General features: G+C 54.0%; 1 protein-coding gene and 1 long non-coding RNA gene across 2 annotated transcripts in view; one reads left to right on the top strand and one right to left on the bottom strand.

Moving 5' to 3' along the window:
* SYNPO (synaptopodin) overlaps positions 1-24,124 on the bottom strand; it is a 49,590-nt gene extending 25,466 nt beyond the window's left edge. Inside the window, exons 1-2 of the mRNA XM_040497802.1 lie at positions 24,016-24,124; positions 5,798-6,436 (exon numbers count right to left, since the gene is read on the bottom strand). Of these exons, the coding sequence (XP_040353736.1) occupies positions 5,798-6,203 (406 nt within the window). The 5' untranslated portion in view covers positions 6,204-6,436; positions 24,016-24,124. The remainder of the gene's footprint in view (positions 1-5,797; positions 6,437-24,015) is intronic.
* On the top strand, positions 19,798-21,429 carry LOC121045128 (uncharacterized). The gene is made up of 3 exons (XR_005797598.1): positions 19,798-20,227; positions 20,533-20,644; positions 21,154-21,429. It is a non-coding gene; the product is annotated as an uncharacterized LOC121045128 (long non-coding RNA).
* Positions 24,125-27,215: the final 3,091 nt, after the last annotated feature.

The following is a 27,215-nucleotide window of genomic DNA, read 5'->3' as shown; positions in this document are numbered from 1 at the left end:
GGAGGTGCGACTCCCTCCCCCGCGGGCTCGGCCCCGGGATCCTGGCGGTCTCCCTTTTCGCCCGCTTTCCTTCCCTGTGCTGCACTCTGCTGCCTTGTTGTGTCTCTGTTTCCTCCTCTTTTTTTGGATCTCCAGGTCGGTCCCTAAATCCCTCTGCTTTCTTTTCACCCAGTTCTTTCTGTCTCTCCATCCATTTCAGCTCCCCCTCTTCTCCCCCCACCCCATCCCTCCAACCACCCCTCTTTTAAATCTTGGTGATTCCGGCCCCATAACTGACACCACTCCCACCTCTCCAGCCCGTTTCCTTTCAGATCCAGATGCGGTGCCCCTCAGGCCCATCTTCGCTCCCCCTTCTTAGCCCTGGTGATTAGAATAACTGTCTACCTTAGTAGGACTTAGGCAAACGGGGACTGAGGAAGGTCGTCACCTCCCCGCTGGCCTGGGGCCATCCCCTGACTTCACTGGTAGGTCAGCAATAGGGATGCTGTGTGGCTCCTGAACTTCGGTTCCCCATCTTTTTATTGAACTAAATGCCATTCAGACTGAGCTCAGCAGAGCCCCATGACAGTGGTCGGTGTGCATCAGAATGGGGGGGGGGTGGAGGGGAGGAGGGGGAGATGCTGTTAAAAGCGGAGATTCCCACATTCTAGCACATCCTCCCAGTGGTGAAGAGGCAGTGGGCTTGGAAACAGTACTGATAACAAGCACCCTTCACACTCCCACCAATTTTGAAACAAAAGTAACTGCACTTGGAAAAATGTTGGCCTGGGATTTCACCAAAGTTTCCTGGGGTTCCAAGTACCCCACCCCTTCAACCAGGGTGGTTCCACTTTCATTTGTCTTTCATATCAAGGTTCTGTGTTTAGACTCCTGCTAGAGGAAGTTAGCCATGGGCTCATGTAAGCCCACCCCACCCCACCCCACCCCACCAGAGGTTCTGTGAAACACTAAGCTGCAGGTGGCCTGGGTTTGGGACATCCCCTGTCCCCAGTGGGCGGGCTCAGAGTGCGGGAGGTCAGGTGACAGAGAGGCAAACCCTGTCTGGCTGCTCCCATCTCTCTTCACTGGTTGGCCTCATGGTCTGCAGAGAATTCCTCTGCCCCCACGGCTGCTCTTGTGCTGGGGCCACCACAAGTGGAGGTGGGAAACATGGAGAGAGAGGGTCCTGGGGACTGGCACCAGGCAAGGTATTGCCTGCCTTGTAAGCCCATGTGCTAGAAAAGTGGCTATAGTCCAGCCTGTGGAAAACCAGGAAACAAACTGTGTGGGAGAGAGAGAGAGAGAGAGAGAAAGGGAGCGAGGGAGGGAGGAGAGAAGCTAGAATTACTGTGTGGGTGGGTATGAAAGAGAAAGAGATGGGGAAGAGGAAGGAGGACAGAAAGTGGTTCAGTCTGTACGTAGGTGTTTGACGGTGGGTGTGCAAGAGTGGGTATGCCTACAGGAGAGAATGTGTGCATGCGGGAGAGATTTTAAAGTGTGGGTATGTGAGCAAAAGAAAATGGAGAGAAGAACATGCTTTTGACCTGTATCTGAGGAAGGGAATATGTGTACTGGTATGTTTTCAGGCGGGACTGTAGCTGTGTATGCAAATCTGATACATGTCATGTGTCACAGGTGAAAGGTAGGCATGCCTGAGTGAGGGGTGTGCATGTGTGTGCTCATGTGTACCCCACGTGTGGATAGGTAGGTGTCTGAGGGCATGTACATGCATGCGTATGCAGATATGTGATTATATACACCTGCGTATCTGCATAAGAACATGGTATGCATATGTCTGTGTATGCACCCATGGGGGTGTGAACGTGTGTGTGGGTGCACGGGTGAGGTATATGTGACCCTGTGAGCCTTGCTTCTGCACCATTGCCCTCCTATTATGGTCACTATGGAGTATGGGATTGAGAGGGGGTGTGGATGGCATCCTGCCCAGCCTCCTGCTCTTTCTACCTTCTCTCGCACAAGCCTAAAGAGCAGGGATCCTGTCTTTGGCCCAGTAACCACTGTCAGCTCTTACCATGACCGGGGGTTCCTCTGCCTCAACCATAGAAACATGGTCGGGGCAAGGTGCATCTGACAAGCCAGATCCACACCTTCATCCCCACCTTAGAGGCTCAGAGCAGTGTCCATTCGAGTGGGAAAGGCCCCCAAGCCCTCTAGATGGCCTGGGCCCCCAATGACAAATGGCCTGGAGAGGGGGGAAGGCAGCTCTCCCAAAGCCACAGACGAAGGAGGGGCTGGATCAACAGTGGGTCCCAGGTCTCCCTAAGTGTATCCAAGGGGGAGGGAACGTGGCTTGGCAGAATCCCCCACCATCCTCCAGAGCCTGAACAACCTTTTTCCAGCCCTAGGTGGGTGGAAGAACACAGCCTGCTGCCTTGTTTCCATGGAGACAAGGCAGCACAGAAGGTGGTTGAAAGCATGGGCCTAGACCTCCTGGGGTTCAAATCTCCGCTCCTCCACCCACAGGCCTGAGACTCTGACAAGTCACTTAAAGTCATTGTGCCTTAGTTTCCTCATCTGTGAGGCAGAGATAAGAAAGGCGTGAACTTCCTAGGGGTGTTTAGAGGGGGAAATGAAGTGACCCATACAAAGCAATTAGCACAGCGTGTGGCAGCTGAACGGGGGGGGGGGGGGGGCGGCAAAAGCCCTGGGTTCCAGCTCTAGCTTCGCATCAACTTACTGCGTGACCTGGGGCAAGTCTGTTACCATCTCCGGGCTTCAGAGTCTCCTCAGGATTATCTACACAATCATCTCTGTGAGCCCTGCCAGTGTTGACCAGCTGAGACTTTGCGGTGAGGACGGCGGCCATAGCTCAGGGCTGTCTTGGTGAGCCGTGGACCAACTACCACCAGCGGAAGCCCAGCCGTGAGCCTTACACACTTGCCTTCTCATATCTATTCTCTCACGTTGGCAGCAGCTGACGGCAGGAGACTTGAGCCGCAGGCTGCTACCCCCATCATCTCTCTGCACCCCCTGCTCCCCTAGCCTGCCAAGGACCCCGTTCTGCCCTGCCCAGCTGGTACTCGGGCTTTAGAGCAATGGCACCACGTACCCACCCACCCCAAGTGGTGGGTGCCCGAGGCCGAAGATGCCATGACCCATACTTAAAGCTGCCAGGGAGCACTCAAGGGAGGCAGGTATAATTGCGGAAGGACGGGTGTAATTGTCTGAAGATGCTTATATTATAATCCTTTGGCGGTACCGGGAGGAAGCTTTAAAAGGAAGCCCTAATCCACTAATAACCTGGCAGCCCCACAGGCCTCTTCCCTCCGGATCTCCAGGCAGAGAGAAGGGACTCTAGCCACTCCCTTTCCCGAGGGAGCAGAAAGGCCAGTGTGGGCTCTGACGCACGACCACCCGGATTTCTCCTCTCCTGCGAGACCCAGATTCCTTCCTGCTCGCACCCGTGAGAAGACTTCCCTGAGACATCCTCCTGAGGTCCCTCCTGCGCCCTCTGTCCCCAGAAACGGTCAGGACAGAACTGGAGACCATCTGACTGGACGTCAGAGAAAGAAATGAACGGGACTGTGAGGAAGAAGACCGTGATCATAGTCTCAGCTCCAACACTGACTGTGTGACTTTGGGCAAGGGACTTGGGTCTCTGAGCTCCAGCTGTGTCACCTGTAAAAGGGGCAGAGTGATACCTGCCTTGAAAGACTATACCTATACGGTAAGATCGATGAGAATGAGATAGTAAGAAATGACCTAGCTCTGTGTGAGAGGCCAACAGGATTCATTAAACGTGGCCCCTCTCCTCCCTTCACCCATGGTCTCTTCCACTCCAGGATGTCAGCAGACAGCACACTCCCCTTGTAAATCCAGAATACAGCGATGGCTAAGAACAAAGTCCCATATTAAAAAAACTCCGTGGTTGAATCATGGCATAGCGGCTTACTAGCCAGGAGTCTTAGATAAGTCACAAGGCACCTACGTTCTTTGAACCTCGACCTTCTCATCTGTGTAATGGAGATAATCATAGTATATCCCTCATGGGGATTACTGTGAGGTTGCATGAAGTGATGTATATAAAGCTCTTAGCACAGTGGGCTTAGCACATAAGGGCTTAACAAATAGTAGCTGTTATACTGTGGAGTTGAGGATTATTTTAATTATTATTAACATCTGTCACGGGATCACCTAACATTTCCAAAACACTACCCCAGTCTAAGATCACTGAAACCTCATAATGGCTCTGTGAGGTAGAGAGGCCCCTGTTTTTGTTTTATTTTCACAAATGAAGAAATTGCAACTCTCTAAGGGGGAGCGATTTGCTGGGGTTTGGCTGGTTCGTATCAGGTCCAGAACCAGCACCCATGTCTCCTGACCCTCAGCCATGGTCTGTAAGAGGAAAAGGAGGAGGTCCTGGGGCTTTCAGGCTCTAGGGGACCTGAGTTGGGGCTACTCTGGTGTGAGGGCCCACCTCCAAGTTTAGGGCTGCTGGGCGCTCCTGGGGTCCTCCTTCTTCTTGCCCTAGATGCATCGAAGACATCTCCTGGATCCCGCCCAGCTTTCTGTGTGACCCAAGCGTGGGGGAGTTGGTGGGGTGTGGGGTGGGGATGGCCATGGGGGGTGATCAGAGCCTGGAGAAAATTATTTCAGAAAAGAGAGTGGGCGGGACGGCTGGTGCGATGCCAACCAGGGCGGTAGCAATGCCTGCAGAGAAATGAGGTGTTCCTTCAGCTTCCTGACGCATTAGCCCTCCCAGGCCTGTGTCCCCCACACGCCCTGTGCCCCCAGGATCTGCTGGCAGCAGCTGCCTTCTGAGCAAGCATGGCCTGGCTCACGTCCTCTCCATCTGGACCCACTTCAGTGTTTCCATGAGCCCAGGCAATGGAGGTGATTCAGTGCGGGTTTCCCTGTCCCGCCCTGCTCTGCTGGCTCCTGACTCCTGCAGCCTATAGGAAAATTATCTCCCTCCCTCCCTTCCTTCATCCCCCTCTTCCTTCCTTCCTTCCTTCCTTCCTTCCTTCCTTCCTTCCTTCCCTCCTTCCTTCCTTCCTTCCTTCCTTCCTTCCTTCCTTCCTTCCTTCCTTCCTTCCCCTCTTCCTTCCCTACCCCTCTCCTGTCTTTCTTCCCTCCTTCTACGTTCCTTTTTTCCTTTGTTCCTTCTCTTTCTCCATTTGTTCATTCACTCTTTCCTTCCATCCAGTGAATACTGAGCTCTTCCCTATACACTGTCCTTGGGTCCTCACTTCAGCCCAGGTGGCACGGGTCCCGCTTTTGTCATCTCTAACAGATGGGAAACTGGAGCCTGGGTGAGGAATGTGGGCCCAGCTCAGTCACCAATATGCCGAGAGACCTGGAGCAGTCTCTTCCTCACTCCAGGCCTCAGTTTTTCCATCTGTAAAATTAGAAGGTCAGCTTGGATCAAAGGCTTCAGTCTGTACCTCAGAAACCCCATGAGGGCAGCAACCATGTCTGCTTTGCCCGGTGCTGTGTCCCCAGCACCCTCAAGTAGCCGGCACACTCAATATGTTCAATGAGAGGCAGTCCTGCCCCTTCATTGCCTGGAATCCAAGGCCATTTGTTGCCACGAATGATTAAGGGCAGACAGAGTGAGGGATGGACTTTCGTGTAACCAAGCATGATATCAGGGCTTTCTTTCCGTGCCTTCTCCTGTGCCCCCCTTGGCAGAGAAAAGAGTGGGCATAGATGTGGCACGGAATCCCAGTCTCCCCTGTCTCCCCACAGTCTGTGGGACTGTGACAGACTGTTATGGATCATGGGAAGATATGGTCAGGAGACCTGTGGGGTCCCCAGTGGGCTCTGGCAGTCCAGGGGAAAAGGGACGTGAGCTTACCTGGTTTCTGGGCAACCCTGGGCCCTGCGCTGGGGCTGGGGCCGGGGCTGGTTGTCATCACCAGCTGAGCCTTCACCGCGTTCCCGTCCTGGCCGGCCTTGTTATCATGCTGGGACCCCCCTTGTGCTTCTCTGGAGTGTCTGGGTGCCTGGATGCCCAGGGCCTTGGGCAGCTCTGGTGCCCCCTGGGTGGCCCTGCAGGCAGGGCTGTCCCCATTCCTGCTGGCCACCCTGTCCTCATCCAAGTTCGTGAGCCCTGCCTCTCCCTGAAGGCCCTCCTCACCGCTGCTCTCCTCAGCCTCCAAGGCCAGACACCTGTAGCTCCCATCAGGGATCCGGAAGGTGCAGGGAGTGGGCCTGTCTTCGCTGGGTCCCAGGGGGGCAGGTGGGAGGTGGGGACCCAGCATGGTGCTGCCTCTCCTTAGAGACGCACAGAAGTGGGGGCCAGGCCGGCCACCTGTCTTTGCTCCTCTCCAGGGGTCTCTTCTGGCTCTCTGCAGCTTTCTTTTCTTCAGCCAACTCACAGAGCTGCGGCAAGGTCCAACTGTGGGGCCCTCCTGGGCTGGGTCGGGTGGTGGACCCCCAAGCCCTCCTCTCAACCTGTGTCTGGTCTGTGAGGCTCTCCTTCAAGATGATCTATCTGCACGGGGAGAAAAGAAACAGCAGATGAGACCGTATGCTGGGTGTTCTGGGCTGAATTTCTGAGACTTGTCCACCTTAAGGTGGCCCTGAGAACTGGCTGGGGTTTGGGGGTACAGGTCTCACACACCCACAGCCAAGTCCCAAGCTTCAGTCATTCGACATCCCAGATGTTCACCATATCCTTATGCCACCGGACACTTTATTTGCTTACTGTTTTCCACAAATCAACTTTCAATAACTTAACTTCTATCACTTTAGACTTATCTTAAGCCATAATCGCAGGAAAACCACAAGTATGTCACGCTAAGTCCTTTCCCCCCCAAGACCCATTAAATAAATATCTAGTTATTTAAAAATACTTAACTGGGCACCGCCTAGAAAACATTCTCTCACATGCCAGAAAAGGTACATACACCACAGGAATCACAGGAACCGTGGGGCGGAGGACCCAAGACTGGGGCCAGGGGGCCACAGAAGAGGCTGTGTGCACCAAGGGGGGACGGGGCAGCAGTGTGCTTGTGTGCCCAGACTTGGAGCTAGAACCCCAGCTCGGCCACCTGCCTAGCTGCCCTCTCTGAACCTCAGCTTCCCTGTCTGCAAAATAGGAACTGTACCATCCCCATGGAGGACTAAGTGAGAAAATACGTGCAGAGGACTCGGTATGGCTTTCGAGACGTGTTGGCTGTTCTTTGACTTCGCAAAAACGTCTTGAGCTTTTATTGCCAGACACCATACAATGGGGGATAAAGAAGATATGGTATTCTGATTTCTGAAGCCTTAAAATCTGGTGGGGGGAGTGGTGAATGATAACAAGAACCATAATAATAACAGTAGGATTATTTATAAATGTTAACAGTGATGATGGCTTCGGAGCTAGGGCATGTGGGATGCGGAGAGGGGTGCGTGGGAGAGGAACCTGGGCGGGGAGAACTGGCTGGGCTGGGAGGCAGATGGAGAGTGGGTGTGGAGGAAGAGGGAGGAGCCTAGGCGCAACCAGGTTTGTTGCTCTGGTGATGGGGGGGGGGGGGGAGTGATTTCGTTAATAGAGATCGGGAGTCCATGTCCCAGGAAGGGCAGGTAGAGCTTAAGGTGGCCAGTGGCCACGTACACTGGGAAGAAACCCTGGGATTTATAGATCTTGGTTAACAGATTCCACCTCCGCTTAGCGGTGTGAACTCGGGCAAGTGCGCACACTCCGAATCCCACTCGTCCTATTGCAAAATGGGGAGAGAAGAACTCCCCGCCTAACACACACATACACACACACTCGCAAACACACACACCCTGGCTGGCCCATGGATAGTGAGAACCCCGAGTTGTGAAAGTCTGAACACTGGTGACCTCGGGGCTTACACTGACCTTACCTGCTGCGGTACTTGACCTGGAGGTCATGCCTCCACCCCTAGGCACCCCTACCCCCCCCACCCCCCCGCCACCACTGAGACCAGCAGGCTGGGTTAAGGCCTTGGCTTCTTGGTTGGAGCTGTGCCAGGAGAGTGTGGTAGGTAAGAGGCAAGATAAGCACATTACCGGGCCTTGGGGCAAACCAGTGCCAACTAGGGAAAGGCCAACAAGCATCAGGATCGGAAAGATAACAGGCACCTGTTATAGCAGCCGCAGCGGAAGGGAAACCAACACAAAGAAGCTAGCCTTCTGCCCAGAGAAGAACGGGCACTCACGGTATTTGAACACCTACGCCATACTGGGCCGTTTGCTCAAGTTGTGGAGATAAATCATCACCACCACCCCTCGAGAGGGGTACTGTTATCTCCTTTCAGAAGCGAGGAAATTGAGGCTCAGATAGCAAAGTGACTTCTGCCTAAGTCACACAGCTAGTAAGTGACAGGGCTCCATCTGTCCCCAGCTCTGACACCTTGACCGTGATGGTGGACACAAAGAGAAGAGATGGCTCCAGGGCCCTTCCCTCTCCGTGCTTTTTCCGAACTCACCAGCTGCTGCCAGATCTCCGCCACTAGAGAGTCACAGAACCCTGGAATCTCACGAAGAGCCAGTAGAATTCTGAAAAGGCCTAACTGAAAGGCCACGCGACCTTGGGCAGATGCCTTTTGTACTCTGGAGTCCGTTTGCCCAAAGGCACAATGGCAGGGTTGAGCCACATGATGCTGGAGGGTCCATCCGACGTTGGCATCGCCGGGTGCCGGGGGCCATGATTCTAGGCCCTTGGAGCCCCCCTCCCCCGTCACCACCGCCACCCACACCATCACAGAGCCAGATGGCAACAGGCAGGAGTGGGTGTGGGGGGCAGGGCTCTCCCTGACACGCCACAGGGGCCTCGCCTCGCTCTATCTCTGCTTCTGTTTTGCTGTATTTGGCGGTGGCCACGGTTTCCAGGAAAGAAGAGAGAGGCGGAAGAGTTAACTTTCCGCCACCCACACAAATATTTTTGGCCAGCGTTGTCTTCACGCTGCCAAGCCAGGAGGGAGGGGTTGGCAGGAGCACTCCAATTCAAGGCTCCCTCCTGAGGAGGGAGGACTCCCAACCCAGCTGGGGGGCCTGGGCAGGCCCCTTGCGGCCTGAGCCCTGGAACACCCACTGAGCTCAGGAGGCCAGGGCAGGGGCAGGGTGGTCAGGACCCACAGCAGTAAGGGCAGCTGCTAGTGTGTGGCCAAGCCTTTTACCTGACACTCCTGGGGGGCGGGTGTGTGAGCGCTGGCTACAGATGAGGAAACTGAGGCAAGAAGAGGTGAATTCCAAATCCAGAGGCACACCGGTGGTGAGTGGTAGAACAGGATGTGAATTCAGCTGCTGGGCCCTGTGCTCTCACCCTCTGCTCTCAGTGGCTGCCGACTTAACTCCGGAACCCCTGCAGGGGGCCTGTCTGTGTGGGCACATCTCCAAATGTGGGCAGGAGAGAGCCAGTTCCAACCTTGGCAGAAATATGGGGTGGGGGGGGGTCCTCTAATGCCAGCTCCCTCAAATCCACATCCCTCATCTGGCCACAGGCTCTAAGGGCACGGAGGCTCGGCAGGCAGGGCCGACGCAGAAGGCAGCAAACCTATTGTCCTCTTCTCCGAAAGGGCAACTCTGAGCCCAGGGCCGGGAAGGACTCACCCAGGTCCTACGGCAGGTCAGGTGCAAGTCTTGTACTAGGACCCAGGCATCCAGGCACCTGCCTCCAGCTAAGCCCTGCTCCACCCCAAGGGGTCAATTTCCTTCCTCCCTCCCCTGACCTCCAGGAGTCCAAACAGGGTACCGAGCTGAGCTGAGCATCACATGCTCTATGGTCCCCTTGCATACGGATCTGAGGGGCTGCCGAGACCTCCTGAGAGTGGGCCCAGGGAACATGGCCTTGGGAACCTCATGTTCTTCTGTTCCCTGTGTGATGAGGGAAGGACACTGGCTTTTTGGGATCAGATCGGATTCAAATTCTGACTCCAGCATTCGGTGGCCGCCCTACCCTGGGCGAGTCTCTTCATATTTCTGAGCTTCAGTTTTCCCAGCTGCAGAATGGGTTAAAATAGGGCCTATGTCCAAAGGTTGCTGTAGGGATTAGTTGGAAAACATAGGCTGATTCCTTCACTCAGCAGGGAATGAAGGAGCACTGCTGTCTTCTCACCTGCTGGGCTCTGGGGATGATGGACAGCCAGGCGAGTATGCAGCACTGGCCTCCCCTGACTCCCCGACTGCAGTGCCCACAGCCTGCTTTGTGGCTGCAGGGGAAGGTAGAGGGAGTGAGGGGTGCGGAGGATCCGTACATTCCAGGGGTCCGAGCATGGAGAGTCAGTTTTGACTGTCCCAGTGATTTAGTGAGTCATGTTGGGGAAATCAGAGTTGCTGATTCTATAGTGGGGACATGCAGAGGGGAGGAGCAGCCCAGGAAGACTGGACCCTCATTCCTCTGAAGGCCTTTTTGCCCCGGAAGTCTCCACACCTGGGCTCCCCACCTGCAGTCTCTTCCTGTCTCCACCCTCTATGGGGTCTAGTCCATTCTTCTAAAGCCCAGCTTTGAATGTCTTGCTCACTTGCTCAAGGACCCTCCATGGCCCCCCCATTGCTCACAGAACTTAAAAAAGAAACAATTGCAAAGGGAAATGCAGATTCAGAGGCAGATCTCATGATTCTTGGCTGAGGGGAAGGAAGGAGGGCTTCCTGGGGATGATGACGCTTCAGTTGGATTTGAAGGACCTTGATAGGAAGTGCTTGGCATTCTGATGGATGGAAGAAACCATCCATCCGTCAAGGCCCAGTGAAGGCAAGAAGGCAGGATGATTTGGGCATGAATCTGGAGACATATGTGGGCCTGGAGAGGCTGAGGCTAGGGTACGTGTGGCAGGGCAGAGGGAGGTAAGGCTGGAAGACCAAAGTGTGACAGGCTTCACTTGCCTGGACTCTCTCCTCCTGGCTTGAGAGGTGATGTAGAGGGCGGCCCTATGGGACTAGGGGAGCTACTGCAAGGCCGAGTTCTTGGGGTGGGGCTGGGAGGAGAGGATGGGCGACTGGAACAAGGGCTGGCGTGCAGGGATTCCTGCCAGAGGAACATTTTGGAGCAGTTTCCTCAACACCTGGCACTGCGCCAGGCACATAACAACAAAGATAATAGTTGATGTTTATGACGTGTTTACTATATCAGGTGCTGTTCCAGACACTTAGTGTGCAGTAACTCATTCCCTCCTCATCACAACCCTATAAGGAAGGTGCTATTATTATCCCCATTTTACGGATAGGGAAGCTGGGCCTACGTGACTTGCCAAGCTCACACAGCTAGTAAGTGGATGAGTCAGGGTCCGTCTCCTGATAGTCTAGCCCCAGATATCACTCTTATCCATAAGGCTGTACTGCCTCAATAGTGTAATTAATACTGAATGAATGAATGAATGAATGAGAAGGAAGGAAGGATGGGAGGGAGAGAGGGAGGAGATTATCTCCAACATCTGGTACATTGCCTGGCACAGAGTAGCCACTCAGTAAATATTTATCAAAATAATGAGTGCGAGGTGACCAAGGCATTAGCTTTACGTGTAGCCTAGGGGCACAAATGGACTTCTCCCGGGGAAAGGAGTAAGTCAGATCTGGTGCAAAGAGCTCATCTGCCTACCCCACCCCTGCCCGATAGCACCTCAGCATCAGGAGTAGTTTGGGGGGTAGTGTCTGGCCCATCCAGAGCTGAGTTCCCCCATCACTAGGAAGAGATCTTCTGTTGTCCTCAAGAATCTGAGCTGAGAGTATGTTCCTGCCTTAGTGCTTCTTTCCAAGGAGGGGATGGGAGCCAAGGTGCGGGGTTTCTTCCTTATGGTTCCAAAGGGGGAGGGGCGCCTGGGTGGCGCTGTCGGTTAAGCGTCCGACTTCAGCCAGGTCACGATCTCGCGGTCCGGGAGTTCGAGGCCCGCGTCAGGCTCTGGGCTGATGGCTCAGAGCCTGGAGCCTGTTTCCGATTCTGTGTCTCCCTCTCTCTCTGCCCCTCCCCCGTTCATGCTCTGTCTCTCTCTGTCCCAAAAATAAATAAACGTTTAAAAAAAAAACAAAAACAAACAAAAAAAAACAAACAAAAAAAAAAACAAAGGGGGAATCCCAAGCCCCCCAACCTCTAGAACAGCTGGGCATGAGGAAGCCCAGCATTCATGATTATCTTGCTTTATGTTCTTGGAAGAGTCACTTCCTTCCAGTGGGGCCTCAGTTTCCCCAGCTCAAAAGGCCTTGGGCAGAGTGGTGGTGGGGGTATTCACAGGCAAGATCGAAACTATCCCTGAATTCACCCTGTCCCATCATTTTCCAGTGATTGAAGTCAGCTCCAGAGAGATATGCAAGTAGTGGCCACACATTACTGACTGACCCCTCCTTCCAGTGCTGCAGGACAGATTGACCAATCCTGGCCTCCTTCCTGCCTGCCTCAGCCTCCAGCTATCACTGCCCTGGCTGCCCAGCCTGCTGTGACCTCTCTTCCTTCCTCCCTACGTCTCTCCTCTGTTCCCGTCCGCCTCCTGGGGCAGATGGAGCCAGGGTCCAGTGGGCATCACATGAAGCTGGGCAGGGTGGGGGGAGTTCAAGAGGCGTCAGGAAACGATCGCTTGGCAGGAGGTGAAGGGCTGGGAAGAGGTCCCTAAGCTGGGCTCGCTGGGTGTTCTCAGGAGAGATGAGTGTCAGCCAGGCCTCAGTGCAGCCTCACAATAACTGGGCCAGTCACATCGTCTCCCTGAATTTCAGTTGCCTTCTTGGGAGAATGGCTACTCAGTCATTCATTTATTCATTCATTCATTCGACACGTACTCACTGAACGCCAGCTATGTGCCAGCGGCTATTTTAAGCACGGGTGGTACACAGTGAACAAAAAAGAGAAAAACCCTGCCCACGTGAAGCTCACATGTTAGTTGGGGTGGATGGATGATAAATAAATAAGAAACTATGTCAGATGGTGATAAGTACAATGGAAAAATAATTAAGCAGGAAAGAGAACCAGGGACTGCGGTGTATTATTAGGACAGAGAAAACAGTGATATTAATGTGAAAAACCTTGACAGACGCCATTCTGTGTTTTTATGGCATATGTATTTCAAGTTCGCAATTACGTTAAATTCTCATATGCAATTATAAATACATAAAATCAACATTAGGTGGCAAACTCGGGAACATAAGCCTGCAAACCTCTGGGAGATTTATTTCTTATGCTAATATTCTGATTGTGCAATTGTTCATTTCATCTTATGAACACATCTGCCGTTTAGGGTTGAGGATTTTTATAATCCTGGATATACAAATATGATTTTGCATATTAGCATTATCTCTTTGAAAAACATTGTTTTCCAAATTCATTAAACTGAGAGTATCTCCTCAGTGTAAAACACCTGCTATGCAATGAACTTGAGGATTATAATGATGATGTCATAGAGTTGTGAAGATGAAGTCAGGTGATGTGCATAAGTACTTGATGAGATGCAGCTATTGTTAGAATTATTTTTGGCAAGGGGTGACTGGGGATATAATCAGAATAAAAGCTACCATTTATTGAATATTGACTATGTGCTGGGCACTGAGCTCATACATTATAGCAATTGTGATCTTATTTATTCCCCATAATAACTACCTACTAGTGGTAGGCAGCAGGTACCTACTACTCTTCCCATTTAACAGATGGGGAAATAGAGGCCGGGAGTATGAGTCTACCCATGATTCCAGAGCAGGAAAACAACAAGCCAGGACTTGAGGGTGCCCGGGAGCTGAGCTGGCCATCTGGGGGTTCTCTGAGGGTCAGTGCAAAGAACCCTTCATACTGGCCATGGCTCTGCCATGTCCTCTGTGACCTGTGCCACATGTCTCCACTCCCAGGCCTTGAGGACCCACAACCGGACAAGTACAGGGCTGGGCTTGGGGTCTCCAAGTGCCCTTCCAGCTCTGGATCACCCATGAATCGCAGCACCCAGGATGCTGGAGGATTCGAGCCCGCTCCAAAAGGACTTGCCAAATCCAGCCTGCTCACAAAATCAGCCAAGTCCCATGCACGTCACATCTATTTCTGCCCTGCTGGGTTTATAAATATGTGGGCCAGGGAACCAGCTTCGGCAGAACCGGAGAGACTGAAGTCATGGCTATAAATACAGGACCAAGGCTTTCTGGGGTCAGGTGGGGGATGCTGCAGGGTCAAAGCCAGCCTGAAAAACCACACCCCAGAGGTCCTACATGCAGTTCTGTCTCCTGGAAACCCAAGAGAATGGCGGCCCCAGGAGCAGGGACTTGCTCAAGGCCACAGGGGCAGTGAGAGTCAACGGTGGGCTTGGAGCACGGGTCTCCCGGCTCTGAGTAGAGGCTGTTCCTCACGCCACCTACCATCCACGCTCATAAGTGCCCCCCACCCCGCCCTGAGGGGTCACCTGGGAGAGCCCAGTTTGCACAAACACATGATATTATAATTTAAGTTTATAAAATAAGCTTCTACTGGGGCGCCTGGGTGGCTCAGTTGGTTGGATGTCCGGCTCTTGGTTTCGGCTCAGGTCATGACCCCGCGGTTCGTGGGTTCGAGCGCCACGTCAGGCTCTGCGCTGGCAGCGTGGAGCCTGCCTGGGATTGTCTATCTGTCTCTCAAAACAAACAAACTTAAAAAAATAAATTAAGCTTCTACGAACAACATACTGCTTTTTATCTGTGGGATGTATTGGGGTTCTTCAATTTTTCATTTGAGAAAGTTCTATGACTAAAAATTGAGGAAATTACTAATAATACCTACCTCCCCCTCGATGGGACGCTTCCCCATGCAGACAGGGGGCCCAGCCACGTGGTGAAGCCTGCCATCCTGACCCAACAGTCACCTGTGTGAATTTCTTCCCAAGTCTGCACTCAGAGATATCACTTTGATAGCTCAAAATTGGCCATGGTGGGAGTTGTTACAACATAGAGATGGGCGGGTGCTACAAATCAGGCTCCCCTCCCCTCCGCCATCGCCCCCCCCCACTACCCCCCACCCCCACCCCAGAGAGCCAGTTGTTAAACATTTAGCAGCACACTACTGGTTACGACCATAGCTGGTGAATCCCTACTGTGCCTGTTTCCTGGCTGGCTGAACTTGGGGGGCCGGTTATCTTACCACTGCGAGCCTCCATTTTTCCATCTGTAAAGTGGGAGCCATAACCACACCTGCATCATACCTACCGTGAAGGCTAAATGAGCTTGTACCCCTAAGGGTTAGCACAGCGGTTTCCAAACTTGTCTGCGCAGTAGAACCCCCGAGGATTTTTTACACACGCCAAAGGCCCAGCCATACCCCAGGCCAGTTCAATTACAACCTATGGAGGTAGGCACCAGTGTACTATTTTGAAGCTTCAGGGCTGGGAACCACTGGCTCACATTGCCTGCCTCTTTGTATGTACTTAGCAGCTATCCAGGAACCAAGAGAGAGAAGGGGGCAGTGATGGGGGTGTTTGTTTGTTTGTTCTATTTAAAGGCCCAGTCTGCCTAAAGTGTGCAGGAGATGCTGTTTCCAGGGACCATGGAAGGAGGGTCTTGCCCTCTCCCTTCCAGATGTGCTCTTGGACCCCCCACACGCTCCACAGCAGATGGGCACAAGCTTATAAACCCCAAGGGGGCCTCACTTCATTTGGTACTTAGCTGGCCAGCCAGGAGATAGGCAGGCCCCAGCCGGGCCTCTCCCGCCCTTCCTAGAGACAGTTAGGCTGGCTTTTCTCAACCCACAGGCCAAGGATCCACGAAGCTTGGCTTAGCCTGGGAGACAGCAAGCTGCTGGCTTGAAAGACTCAGATTAAGAATAGAGCTATAAGAGCCGATGCCAAAGGCTTGGGGCCTCAGCCCAGCTTTTCCATGGACCACCACCAACGAAAATCAGTGGCAAAAATAATCATAGTAGTGGCCAATATGTATTGGATTCTTCCTATGCACTAGGAGGTACCACATAGGCACCTTGACAGACAGTCTGATCCAGGGGACGCTAGCCGCGTGTATTACTTGCACTCGAGATGTGGCAAGTTCAGATTGAGATGTACTGTGAATAAAGGATAGCGTCTGATTTCAAAACTTTCGTCCCCGAAGAAGAATGTAAAATGTCTCACTGGTAACTTTTTAAAGATTTATTACATGTTAGGACGATGCTATCTTGGTTTTAAATAAATGTGTTATTAAAATAAATTCCACGAGGTTTCCCCCCCCCCCACCTGCTTCTTTTTACTTGTTTAGGGTGGCTGCTAGACAATTTGAAATGACATATGTACTTGTGTTATTTCAATAAACGGGGCTGGCATAGAGGTCAGGAGGGCATACTGCCTAGAGCCACAGTCCTGGGCTTCACATTCTATTCTGTATTCTGCCACTTACCAGCTGTGAGACCTTAGGCAAGTTCTATAACTCTGTGCCTTGGTTTCCTCATCTGTCAAATTAGAGTAATAATAGTACCTACCTCTTTTTTTTTTTCAAATTTTTTTTAAGTTTTATTTATTTATTTTTGAGAGAGAGACAGAGAGAGTGAGTGGGGGAGGCGCAGAGAGAGGGATAGAGAGGGAGTCCCAAGCAGGCTCTGTGCTGTCGAGCCCGACGCTGGGCTCAAACTCACACACCATGAGATCATGACCTGAGCCAAAACCAAGAGTCGGACTCTTAACTGACTGAGCCACCCAGGCGCCCCAATAGTACCTACCTCTTACGCTTTGGTGTGGATTCAGTGTCTTGGTACAGAGAAAGCGCCCATGAAAAATCAGCTATCAGGGGACCATGTGGCACACAGCTAAATGATTTCCTTGGATTATCTCATGCCACCGTAGGGGCTGAGCTCCCTGTCACTGGCAGTGAACAAACAGAGCCTGGAAGACTCCTTGGCAGGCTGCTCTAGAGGTAGTCAGGAAATTGAATGTGGGTCAGGGAGGCATTGGATGAAGTGGTCTTTGAAGATGGCTTCCAGTGCTGACACTGCTCTGTGCTGCTGTCTGTCCCTTGCTTAGTGTTTTCCATTCATCTCTTCTCCACCATATCCTTTTCATTCAACACAACTGAATTTTCATTCAACCCAACGGAATATAATGAGCATTTAAAGGTGCCACCAGGGGCCAGCCGGACACTGAGGGGTGGGGGGGGGAAACCAAGGTAAGCAGATGGGGCTCCTGCCTTCAAGCAGTCCAGCATGGGCAAGAGGACATGAGGCAGTGGTTTGGATATTTATAACACAAGGTAGGAGGGGACAAAGGCTGTGAGCAGTTACCTAGCCTCTTTAAGCCTCAATTTTCCATCTGTAAAATGGAGCCAATGACAGAACCACCTCCTAGGACTTGTGAAGATTACATGAAATCATATGGGAGAAGCACTTAGCACCATACCAGGCACAGGGACAAGTCCAGGAAGTGTTGGTCATCGTTCTGGTCCCACAAGCACTGGCACGGTGTCAGCTTTGCTCGCTGCCATTCATTCAATCACTCATTCAGCAAGCAGTTTTTAAACATGTGCTGTGAGCCAGGGCTGCTCTGGGAGCTGGGAGTACAGTGGGGACAAGTCTCCTGGACTTGGAAATGCTGAGGGCAGGGCATGGTAGGACACACGACAAAGTAGTAGTTGAATAAATAAGCCAGGTAATTGCAGATCATGGAAAGCACTCTGTAAGGGATAGAGGGATGAGGCACGCTCCCTGCTCTAGTGCAGGAGCTATCATCCCTAGGACCTATTGTAATGCCTGGCACCTAGTAGGTGCTCACTAAATGCACGTAGCACAGATCTCAAATGAGAGACACGATAGGGTGTGGGAAAGGGGTGGACTGGTTCCACTTGGAAACTTTCTCTGACGGGGGTGGGGAATCAGATTGTCAGTTCATCAGCGGCCTGGCGGTACAGGGAGGTGGGCACCTAGGGTTGGAGACCTGGGTTCAAGCTAAAGTTATGACCTGCCATCTCCTGTGAGCCACTGACTTCAGGCAAGCTGTTTCTCCTCTCTTGCCTCAGTTTACCCCTCTGTAAAGTGAAGAGGTTGAACAAAACACTTGCCAAGAGTTCCTTCAACTCTGGTAAGTCTGTGGATCTATCTTTCTAAGATTCTGTGTCTTGGGGGCGCCTGGGTGGCTCATTCCGTTAAAGGCCTGACTCTTCATTTTGGCTCAGGGCATGATCTCACAACTCGTGAGATCGAGCCCCGCACCAGGCTCTGAGCTGACAGCGCAGAGCCTGCTTGGGATTCTCTGTCTCCCTCTCTCTCTGCCCCTCTCCCACTCAATTTCTCTCTCTCTCTTTCAAACATAAATAAACATTAAAAAAAGAGAAAGATTCTGTGTCTTGATCCTGGAGGGCAGGGGGTGGGGGAGGGGTTGAGGCCGTGAAGCATGGAGAGACCTGGCTGAGGGAGTGTGCCCAGGCCTCCCTGGGGACCCCTCAACTTCAGCCCACCTGTGGAAGGAGCCAAAGGCAGGAGACACTGGTACGCATTGGCCGAATAGTGGGACTGGGAGAGAGCTAAAGCCCCCATCTGATTCTTGAATTGCCTTTCCCTCAGGGCCCTGAGCCTCAGCTTGTTCACTTCTGGTATCGGGGGCCTCCCTTTCCCCAGGGACAGCTCATTCAGTCTGTCTTGAGCACCCCTTTTCTATAGAGGTGACATCTTCCTTCTAGTAGCCCCTCCACCCCGCCCCACGGATCTCAGCCCCATCGTCTTGAGTATGACAGAACAAGTTCAGCCCTGTTTTCTATCCCTTCCCTCAAGCTAAATCAGTCCCTTCACACTATTCCACACGGGACAGAATTTTCTGACCCCCCCCCGCCCCCGCCCCATCCTGTGCACCCTCCTCTACTGTCAGTCCGGTCTGTCAGACTCTCCGAAGGGAACGGACCCCAATATTCCAGGAAAACCAAAGCAGCACAAACTATGGCAAGCCCATCACCACCTCCACTTCGGATACTCTATCATGATCAGTGCAGCCTAGCATCAAACTGGCCCTTTCGCCCTCTTTCAACAGCGGTATCTCTGCTGGGTCGTACTGTCCCCAGGGATCCCAGAGACCTCTTCCACTTTCATACCACATCTCCCGCATCCTGTACCTGTGCTGTGGGCATTTCGAGCCCAGGGGAGGACTCGGATGTGTATTTCGGTTAGTTTGACCCTCTGTGGAAAGGATTCTCAGGGAGGGGTGAAGTCAAGATACAAGAAAATCATAGTCACCACCGACGCCTCCCCCCACCCCGTCCGGCACATACACGCACATACAGGATGAAATCAAATAATGGACGGGAAACGTGTTTTGTCAACAGTTATCCAAAGCTATCATTAAGGAAACTCAGAACACACTGAGGCAAGGGCTGGCGGGCTGAACAAGCATGAGGTGTGGGGCACTGGAATCCCAGGGCTAGAGGGAGGATGGAGGTCCGGTCTTGGGGGTTGGGGCGGGTGGGGGAAGGGGAGCTTGGGCAGAAGGTGCTGAAGGAGGAGGGCTGGGGGTGCCGAGTCTAACGCTGCTAACGCTGCGGTTGCGATTCTTTGTCCGTCTCCGACCCCCGCCTCTCCTCTCCGCTGACGCCTTGGCTCGCACACATGGAGGCATCCCAGCCCTGCTGCCTCTGTGCTCTGTCGCCAAGGGCAGGACGCTTGCCTTCCCTGGGCCGGAGGAAAGGGCAGCCTCGGGGTGCTGCTTCACACGGCAGGCACGGTGGGGGTGAAAGTGCTGAACGCGGTGCCTGGAGCAGAGCCACAGCCCAGTGCCCCCCCTCCCCCCCCCCCCGCCCCCGGCGACAGCGTGGGGCAGCGCTTGGCCGATGGGCCCTGTGCTCCGGGGACCTGCTTTGGCGGGGGCAGGGGGAGGGGGCAGCGGTGCACAAACTGCGTGACGTTGGCTGAGTTCCTTTGCCTCTCTGAGACTGGTTTCCCATATGCAAACCAGGGCTAATTACGGCGCCCACCTCATCCGGCTGCTGTGTGGATTAAACCAGTTCATGTAAGTAAAGGGCTTCGAGCTCAACAGTAAGTACCCGGTAAGTGTTATTGTGGTTGCAGTGAAGGGCTGAGCCAGGGGTTCTAGAAACCCTCCAGCTCAGCACCTGCCCTCCAGCCCGAGCTGTGTGTGTGTGTGTGTGTGTGTGTGTGTGTGTGTGTGCATATCTATCTGTGTGTGTATCTGTGCATGTGTGTCTGTATCTGCGTGTGTCTGTGTGTGTGTGTGGGTGCGCACGCGTGTGGGGCGGCTGCTGGAGTCTGTGCAGTGCTGCTGGGAGTGGCCTAGGAGGTGGCTCCGCCAGACCAAACAACCCCAGTGCTTCAAGCTCCAGGCTTTTCTCTGACTCTGTTTGCTTTCTTTCTCTCCTTTCCGGTTCCCCTTTAACTGGTTCCTGCTTCCAGTGAGCAGAGCCGGAGGGAGGCCCTGGCAGGGTAGGTACTGGGCCCTCCCCTCCCCCTCCGCAGGAGGTTTTCTAGACCCTGCTTCCCTGCCACAGCCCCACACAGGCCCCTTTCCTGTCTGAGCCTCAGTTTCCCGGTTCCCTCCTGTAGGAAGCCGCCCTACTCTCCTGCTGGCAATGCCAACGGAGAGCACTGTTACCAACCCACCCACTGCCCGGGACTGGGGCCCAGGGTTCCTCCAGGAGGTGATTTGGGGAGATCTGAAACCAGCCCCCAGAGAGGAGCCTTCCTGAGGCTCCCTAAGCTTCTGACCACCTGGCCTTACTACCTATAAGGACTGTGACGCCACCGAGGGACCAGAAGGACTATTTGGGAGCATTTGAGGGGCAAGGGACCCTGAGGCCAGCCATGCCCAGGCCTCAGGCCTCCAGGGTTCCATTCAGCCAGGTGAGTATCCACTGAACACTTACTACACGCCAGGTTGGCTCACTTGACCCCCACCGGTGCCCCACGAAGTAGGTGCGATCCCTGCCCCAGTTTTACAGATGAGGAAACTGACAGAAAAGTTGAGTGGCCAGCTTGAAGTTACAGGGCCAGTAGGAGCAGGGCCGGGCCTGGAGCCCAAGGCTGGGAAAGAGTTAGCACTCTCCCCTCATCTCAGGGCAATCACTCTCGGTCTCGTCCTCCCCCTCGTGAAGTGGTGATGACACCCTGCTCTTAAGTCAGCAGAGTCACTGCCAGGCCCGACACCTTTGAGCTTCCACTTATTGGGTGCAGTGTGTGCCGTGGCTTCTGTCCCATCGTCTCAGGCGTCTTCATGACAACCCATTTTACAGACCAGGAAAGTAGAGATGAGAGAGGTGCAGTAACCCGGTGAGGTCCCACAGCCGCAGCAAGAACGAAGCACAGGTCCACCTGACCGCTTTTCTTCCTTCTCTTTTTTCCTAACCCCACAGCAAGCTCCAGCTTTCCTTTGCCTGAAGTCGATATCATCACCGGTAGACCTGTGTGTGACTCTACCAGGAAAGGACCTTGCTGCCCCTCCACGTTCTGCCTCTAGCAAACCCAGGAAAGGGAAATCAAGGTGAAATCTAAGGAAGGGGGGCGCCCAGGGCATCACTGTGGCTGGGTTTAACTCGAATCCTCTGCCTTCATTGGAACCCACCGTTTAGCACAACAAGGGTTACATACGTAAGTGGACCCTGGTCGTATGAAAAGTTCCATCTGCTAAATGGGAATGTTTCTTTAGGAAGGGGTTGCTCCTTAAAGCCCATTCCTCCCAACTAAGCAATGCCAACGCCCACTGTCTGCTCAGGCAGACCTTTCTATGACGATGCCCAGAAAGCTGGCCAGTGCAGCATAAAGCAGTCCTCTGTTTGCCCTTGGCCTTGGGTGTAGCCTCTAGCAGTTCCGTAGGACGCACAAGGCCGCTGAAGGCCAATTGAAATGTGATAAGTTCTGTAAGCAGGGACTGTGCCCCTGACCCTGGCCAGCTGCTTCTCCAGGATTTGAAACAGCTGGTCTAGGCCGCAAGGGAACCTGATCCCAAAGACGGTGGCTAACTCCATGTGGCCCACCCCTGCTCCAAGAAGCCCAAGCCCAAAACTCTCAAGGTCCTCCCCACACCCTGGAAAGCACGCCTCTAGAGGAACAAGAACCTTCTAGAGGTAGAAGGATATTGCTCCCTCCGCGGACAGAGCTAGATAATTACTGCAGCCTCGCTAAGAACAATGCCTCCAGAGCCTGGTGTGGACACTGAAGCCTTGGGGGGGCAAGGAGCTTACCCTGGGCTCCTTCCTCTTCACCTGCTGCCTCCCCAAGAAGGGGTCTTAATTTGCCCCCCCCCCCCCACCCTCCCACACAAGGAGGCTGCTCACATCCTTGAGCCAATGTGTGGTGCCCTCTGCCTGTTGCAGGATGAGACAAGCAACACAGTCTCAGAAGCCCCACCCCTGCATCCTCCCGGTGCGCCCCTCCCAGGGGGTGGTCCTGGCTTGGCACATTAAACACAGCCAAGTAGCCAGGGAGCCAAGGCTGAATGGCAGGAAAGGCTGAAGCCAGGGTGGCCCCTCGCCTACCCACCCAACCCAGCGATTCAAAGCAAGGCTGAGGCCGGATAAAGCACTTGAAAATGTCAGTTCAGGGAACAATCTCTTTCCCAAACTCCCTGCCTTTGACCTTGGGCACCCAGCCCTGACCTTGGGACAGGCTGATCTTTTTCTCAGCTCTGCCGACTCCATCCCCAGTCCCTTCAAACACACACACGCATGCACGCACGCACAAGCACACACTGTGACAACTGGACTTTTTGCTGTAATCACAGAATTACAGAACTGCTCATTTGCGGGGGCCAAAAAATGGTTTATAAGCAGACCACACTGGGTCCCAGACAGCCGGAACCAACATTCTTCTGAGCATTTAAAATGGTAAAAGCATCAAGAAAGCCTGTGGCCAAAATGGACGGGACCCCAGGGACCATCTGGCAGTCCCCAGCCTTCCTTCATTTGAGCAGTTTGTAACTTTCATCTAATGTATCTTTATGTATTTTTTCCCTAATGTAGGTGAAAATAACACACAAGCCTCGTCAAAATGAAGATTACTAGTCCACGTGGCCCCGTCTCACCAGATCCCAGGGTGGCACATACCGCTTTGGGAAATACTACCCTGGCCCAAACTTGCCATTGTAGAGATGGGGAAAACTGAGGCCCAGAGAAGGGAGGAGACCTGTCCGACATCCACAGCAAGTTGGTGGCAGGGCCGCCACCAGATCCCAGAGCCCTGCTCCCAGAGAGTCTCACTCCTTAGGGAGAGAAGACCCCGGACTCAGGTCACTGAGACCCCCAGGTGCCCCTGTTTACCAGAGAATCGGAGTGCAGGCTCCAGCCTTTTCTCCAAGGCCTCCCCCTTGTCCCAGTTATCCTCTGACCCCTGCTGGAGCTGACAGCCCCCAAGCCGCCTCCCTGATGGTATGGGAAAGCTGGCCTTTTCCTTGGGATTGGTTTCCTTATCTTCCATGGCTACAGCGAAGATGCCATGCTCCTGGGCATGAGCACTCTGAAAAAAGATGACAGATATGGGAGAGGGGGCTGTTAGCTCCTTGCTCCGTGCCTCAGCCTTTCTCTCTGGGAAATAGGTACAGGTTTGCGGGTGTAAGAAGGCTGAGCTGGGCTAGAGGGAAAGGAGCGAAGGAGAATGGTGGCCACGGGGGTGTCCCCGCATGGAAGGACCGGCACCAACTCAGCTGGGGCGTCTCCTCACCCCCCGAAGACCCTCCTGGGAGGCAGCCAGCAGGCTCCCAGGCTCAGGGAGATAGGTAGAAGTCTGCCCAGGCCTCTGGCCACAGGAGGCCAAGGGGGAGGCCAATCTAGCCCTGTGATCAGGGCCACCACCGACCTGCAGACACACTCACGCGCACACACTCATCCACACGACACGCGCACACACACACAGCTCAGACATTCACGCGCGGTTTTTGACACACTCTCATTTGCGCAGATGCAAATGACCCCAACCCTTCCTACCCCCCACTCACCCTGGGCACACAGCGGGGCCAGCCTGCCTCTTTCCTCCCCCCCAGTCCCAAGCCCCAGGCCTGGCGGCGTCTCTGTCCCGCTGCCTGGGAGACACATGTGGTTTCAGTTAGCAGCAGAACGGGCATTTCCGTCCCAGACAGCCGGGCCCTGCCAGGGCCCCGGCCCCACAGGCGCCCCCAAGAAGGACCACTTCGACCCCCACTCCTCCACTGGCCACACCAGCGACCCCAGAGGGCCCTCTCCCCAGGAAGACCCTGTTTTCCTCTCCCAAGGTCTCCCCCTCACCTGGAGCCAGAATCCGCACCCACTCGCTCAGGGACCAGCTATGCCCGGGGCCTCCGGCCACGACTGCCAGCCTGCCTCCTCGCTCTTGCTCTGTCTCGGAGCAGAGGCTGAGCTGGATGGAAGGAGGGCAGGGTGTCAGGGGGGCGGGCGGGAGGGAGGGGAGGGGGCGTGTGGAAATGAAACTTTAATAACAGAGCCCCTTTTGTTTCCGAGCATATGGGATATTTCATACATACTGAAGACATTAGCCGTCTATATTTTTAAGGGCTCCGGCTAAAGGATGAATAAATACAGCCCATATTCCACTCTGCAAACACGCACATGCAGAGTGCTCGCTTCTGGAGCATTTCAAAACCCAAAGAGAAAGCCCCCAGTGACACCGGACACTTAAAAATAAATATGTTTCCAAAACCTCCAGCTCGCCTTGCCCCTCTTACAGCCACCTGGAGGCCGTGGGGCTCCTTTCCTCCTGTCACCCTCCCCGCATCCTCTCTACCTTCTACTTCGGAGTAGGGAAGCAAGGCCCTGGAATCCCGTCTCCATCCTGGTTCTCTTTCCCAGGACCCCCTAGCCCCTCGCCCGCCAACCCCCAGCAGGATCCCAGTGTGTCAGAGTTCCAAAAAAGCTTGGAAATCTTTGTCCTTTTCGTTTCAGAGAAGGGGCACCGAGGCCCAGAAAGGGGCAGAGACTTGCCTGAGGTCACACAGCAAATCAGGATCTTGAGCCAAGGGGCAGTGCCTTCTTCTTTCAATGGAAGGGATCCCCAGCTTCCCCACCTCAGGCTGGGGGTGGGGAGACCCCAGTGCCCCAGAGGGAGGGCCAAGGTATGGGCTGGGAGAGTGCCCGCCTGCCTTTCCCACTGGAGTGCTGTTCTGGGCAAACCCCCCCCCCCCCAACTCTGGGCACTCATCCAGAGCAGACGTCAGCAGGGCTGGGAACTGGGCCGGCCCCAGGAAATCCCCTTCAGGCCGGCAGATCCCAACAGGCCTGGAGGCCTCAGGTGAGGGAGACTCCCTCCCTGACAGCTCGGCTCCCAGTCCCTTGTGCCCTCCATCTGTTCTCCCGGAGGAAAAACAGGGGCCAGGCCTTGGCCAGAAATCACATGGCAAGATGACAGCCGAGTGGAAAATTGAACCGGGTCTTCAGACCCTGTGCTTGTTGGCATGCTTTGCTGGTGAGCTCTTCCCCAGCTCCCCCTACTCAGGGCCCCTTCCTCCTGGGCTGCAGCACCCCCACTGATGTTCATTCACCCTCAGCGGTGGCCTCTGCTCCCCACTCCTGTGAGAGTTCACCAACGGTCTCACCATCCATTTAGCTGAGCAATCTACACATAGCAAGTGCCCAGAATAAATGTGGATGATGGATCATGATGACACTGACAGTTTATGTGATGCTCTGAGGCCCGCGCCAGGCATGGGGGCTCTGACAGTTACTATGAGACAAGTTTCCTCCCTCCCAGGGCTTGTGGAAGAGAAAGAGCATCCCCTGTGGCAGACAGCTCCACATTCAGGGGAAACTGAGGCCCAGGGAGGTTCGGATGCTTCTCCAGGCCACACTAGTGGTAAGTAATGGGGCTGGGCCTCCAACCAGGATTCCCTGACTCCAGAGTCAGTGCTTAGAACCCTCTAGGGGCTCACTCATCGCCTGAACCCCACCCTGGCCCCAAGACTGTGCAGTGCTATGTTGTTCTTGAATGTCTCTGCATTTAATAAGAATCGGCAGGGGGCGCCTGGGTGGCGCAGTCGGTTAAGCGTCCGACTTCAGCCAGGTCACGATCTCGCGGTCCGGGAGTTCGAGCCCCGCGTCGGGCTCTGGGCTGATGGCTCAGAGCCTGGAGCCTCTTTCCGATTCTGTGTCTCCCTCTCTCTCTGCCCCTCCCCTGTTCATGCTCTGTCTCTCTCTGTCCCCAAAATAAATAAACGTTGAAAAAAAAATTAAAAAAAAAAAAAAAAGAATCGGCAGGCAGAGCACCCTCAAACCCTCCATGGGAATGGAGAATTGATGCAGGAGCTGGTGGCCTGGGGTTTTGGCCTCACTGTGCCACTAACAGCTAAGTGAGGTCCCTTCTTTAAGGACACAGCTTTTCTCCGCTGTAAAGTGGAGATAACCATTTCACTGAATTATGAAGATCACATGATATAAAGGATGTGAAGGGCGGGGGGGGGGGGTGCTTTGCCAAGTACGTGGTGATTTTCCCGTCTGGAATTTCGTGCTGTGGATAGGTCCTGGCATTAAATCTTGTCTGGGTTCCAACGGGTCCCGACTGGCCTCCTTGCCAGCCGGTGGCCCTCACCATAACCTGCATTAGCCCCCAGAGTCAGCTTCCTGAAGAAGGCCTTGTAGCTTGCCATCTCCCCCACCCACAGTGACCCCACATCAGCTCCCCCATTGCCCCAAGGCAGCCAGTGAGTTAGAGGTGCATTCAAGACCCCTGGGAACCTGGTCCCCACCTGAGCCTCCCCACTCTTTCCCAGCCCAGACCCTCCACCCATGTCAGCCTGGCATCCTCAGGCCTCAAGAAGCTTTCCTGCCCCCGAGTGATCCAAACTAGCACTACCCTCACTTCTGTCATCAGTTTACTGATGAGAAGGGCCTGCGAGCTTTGGTGACAGCTCAGAGGACTTTTCAGAAGGGAAGCTTCATGTGAGTTCTAGGCCTGGTTCTGCAAGGGAGGAAGGTTTCCAGGTAAGTGAGAGGTTATTGTCTTAATGCTAATTATTTCACAAGATAATAATGAAGCGGCCATTCATGGAGCACTTTACTCTGTGTCAGGCACTGTGTGCTCCATGCATTGCCTGCTCGTTCCTGACAACCGAACAACGTTTTGAGGCTGGTGGGGAGGCTAAAGTCTCTGCCTGAAGCCCCCCACCTGTCCATGGCAGAGCTAGTATTCAAGCGTGGCCTGCCCAGCTCCAGCTCATGCTCTTAACTGGCTTTACAGGTCAGTGTTTTCTATCCCCATCGACAGGGTGAGCCCTTGGGGGAGTGAGATTTGGCCTCGGACTTTTCATTCTCCTCAGAGCAGAGCTAAGCTCAGCGCTTTGTTCTTAATTGGCATCAGGGAATTGTTGCCGGATTGAGATTCCGGTGAGATTCAGTGATGGAAGGAGGCAAGGCGTGGGTGTGTGTGCGTGCGTGCACCATTTCCTCAGACTGGCGAGCCCAGCCTAGTTCCTGCGGAGCTATGACCATGGTGGGTC

Source organism: Herpailurus yagouaroundi, unplaced genomic scaffold (assembly GCF_014898765.1).
Source record: "Herpailurus yagouaroundi ecotype Mexico unplaced genomic scaffold, PumYag 29, whole genome shotgun sequence".
NCBI lineage: Eukaryota > Metazoa > Chordata > Mammalia > Carnivora > Felidae > Herpailurus > Herpailurus yagouaroundi.
The sequence above is the reverse complement of the archived record's forward strand: the minus strand, read 5'-3'. Positions and strand labels throughout refer to the sequence as shown.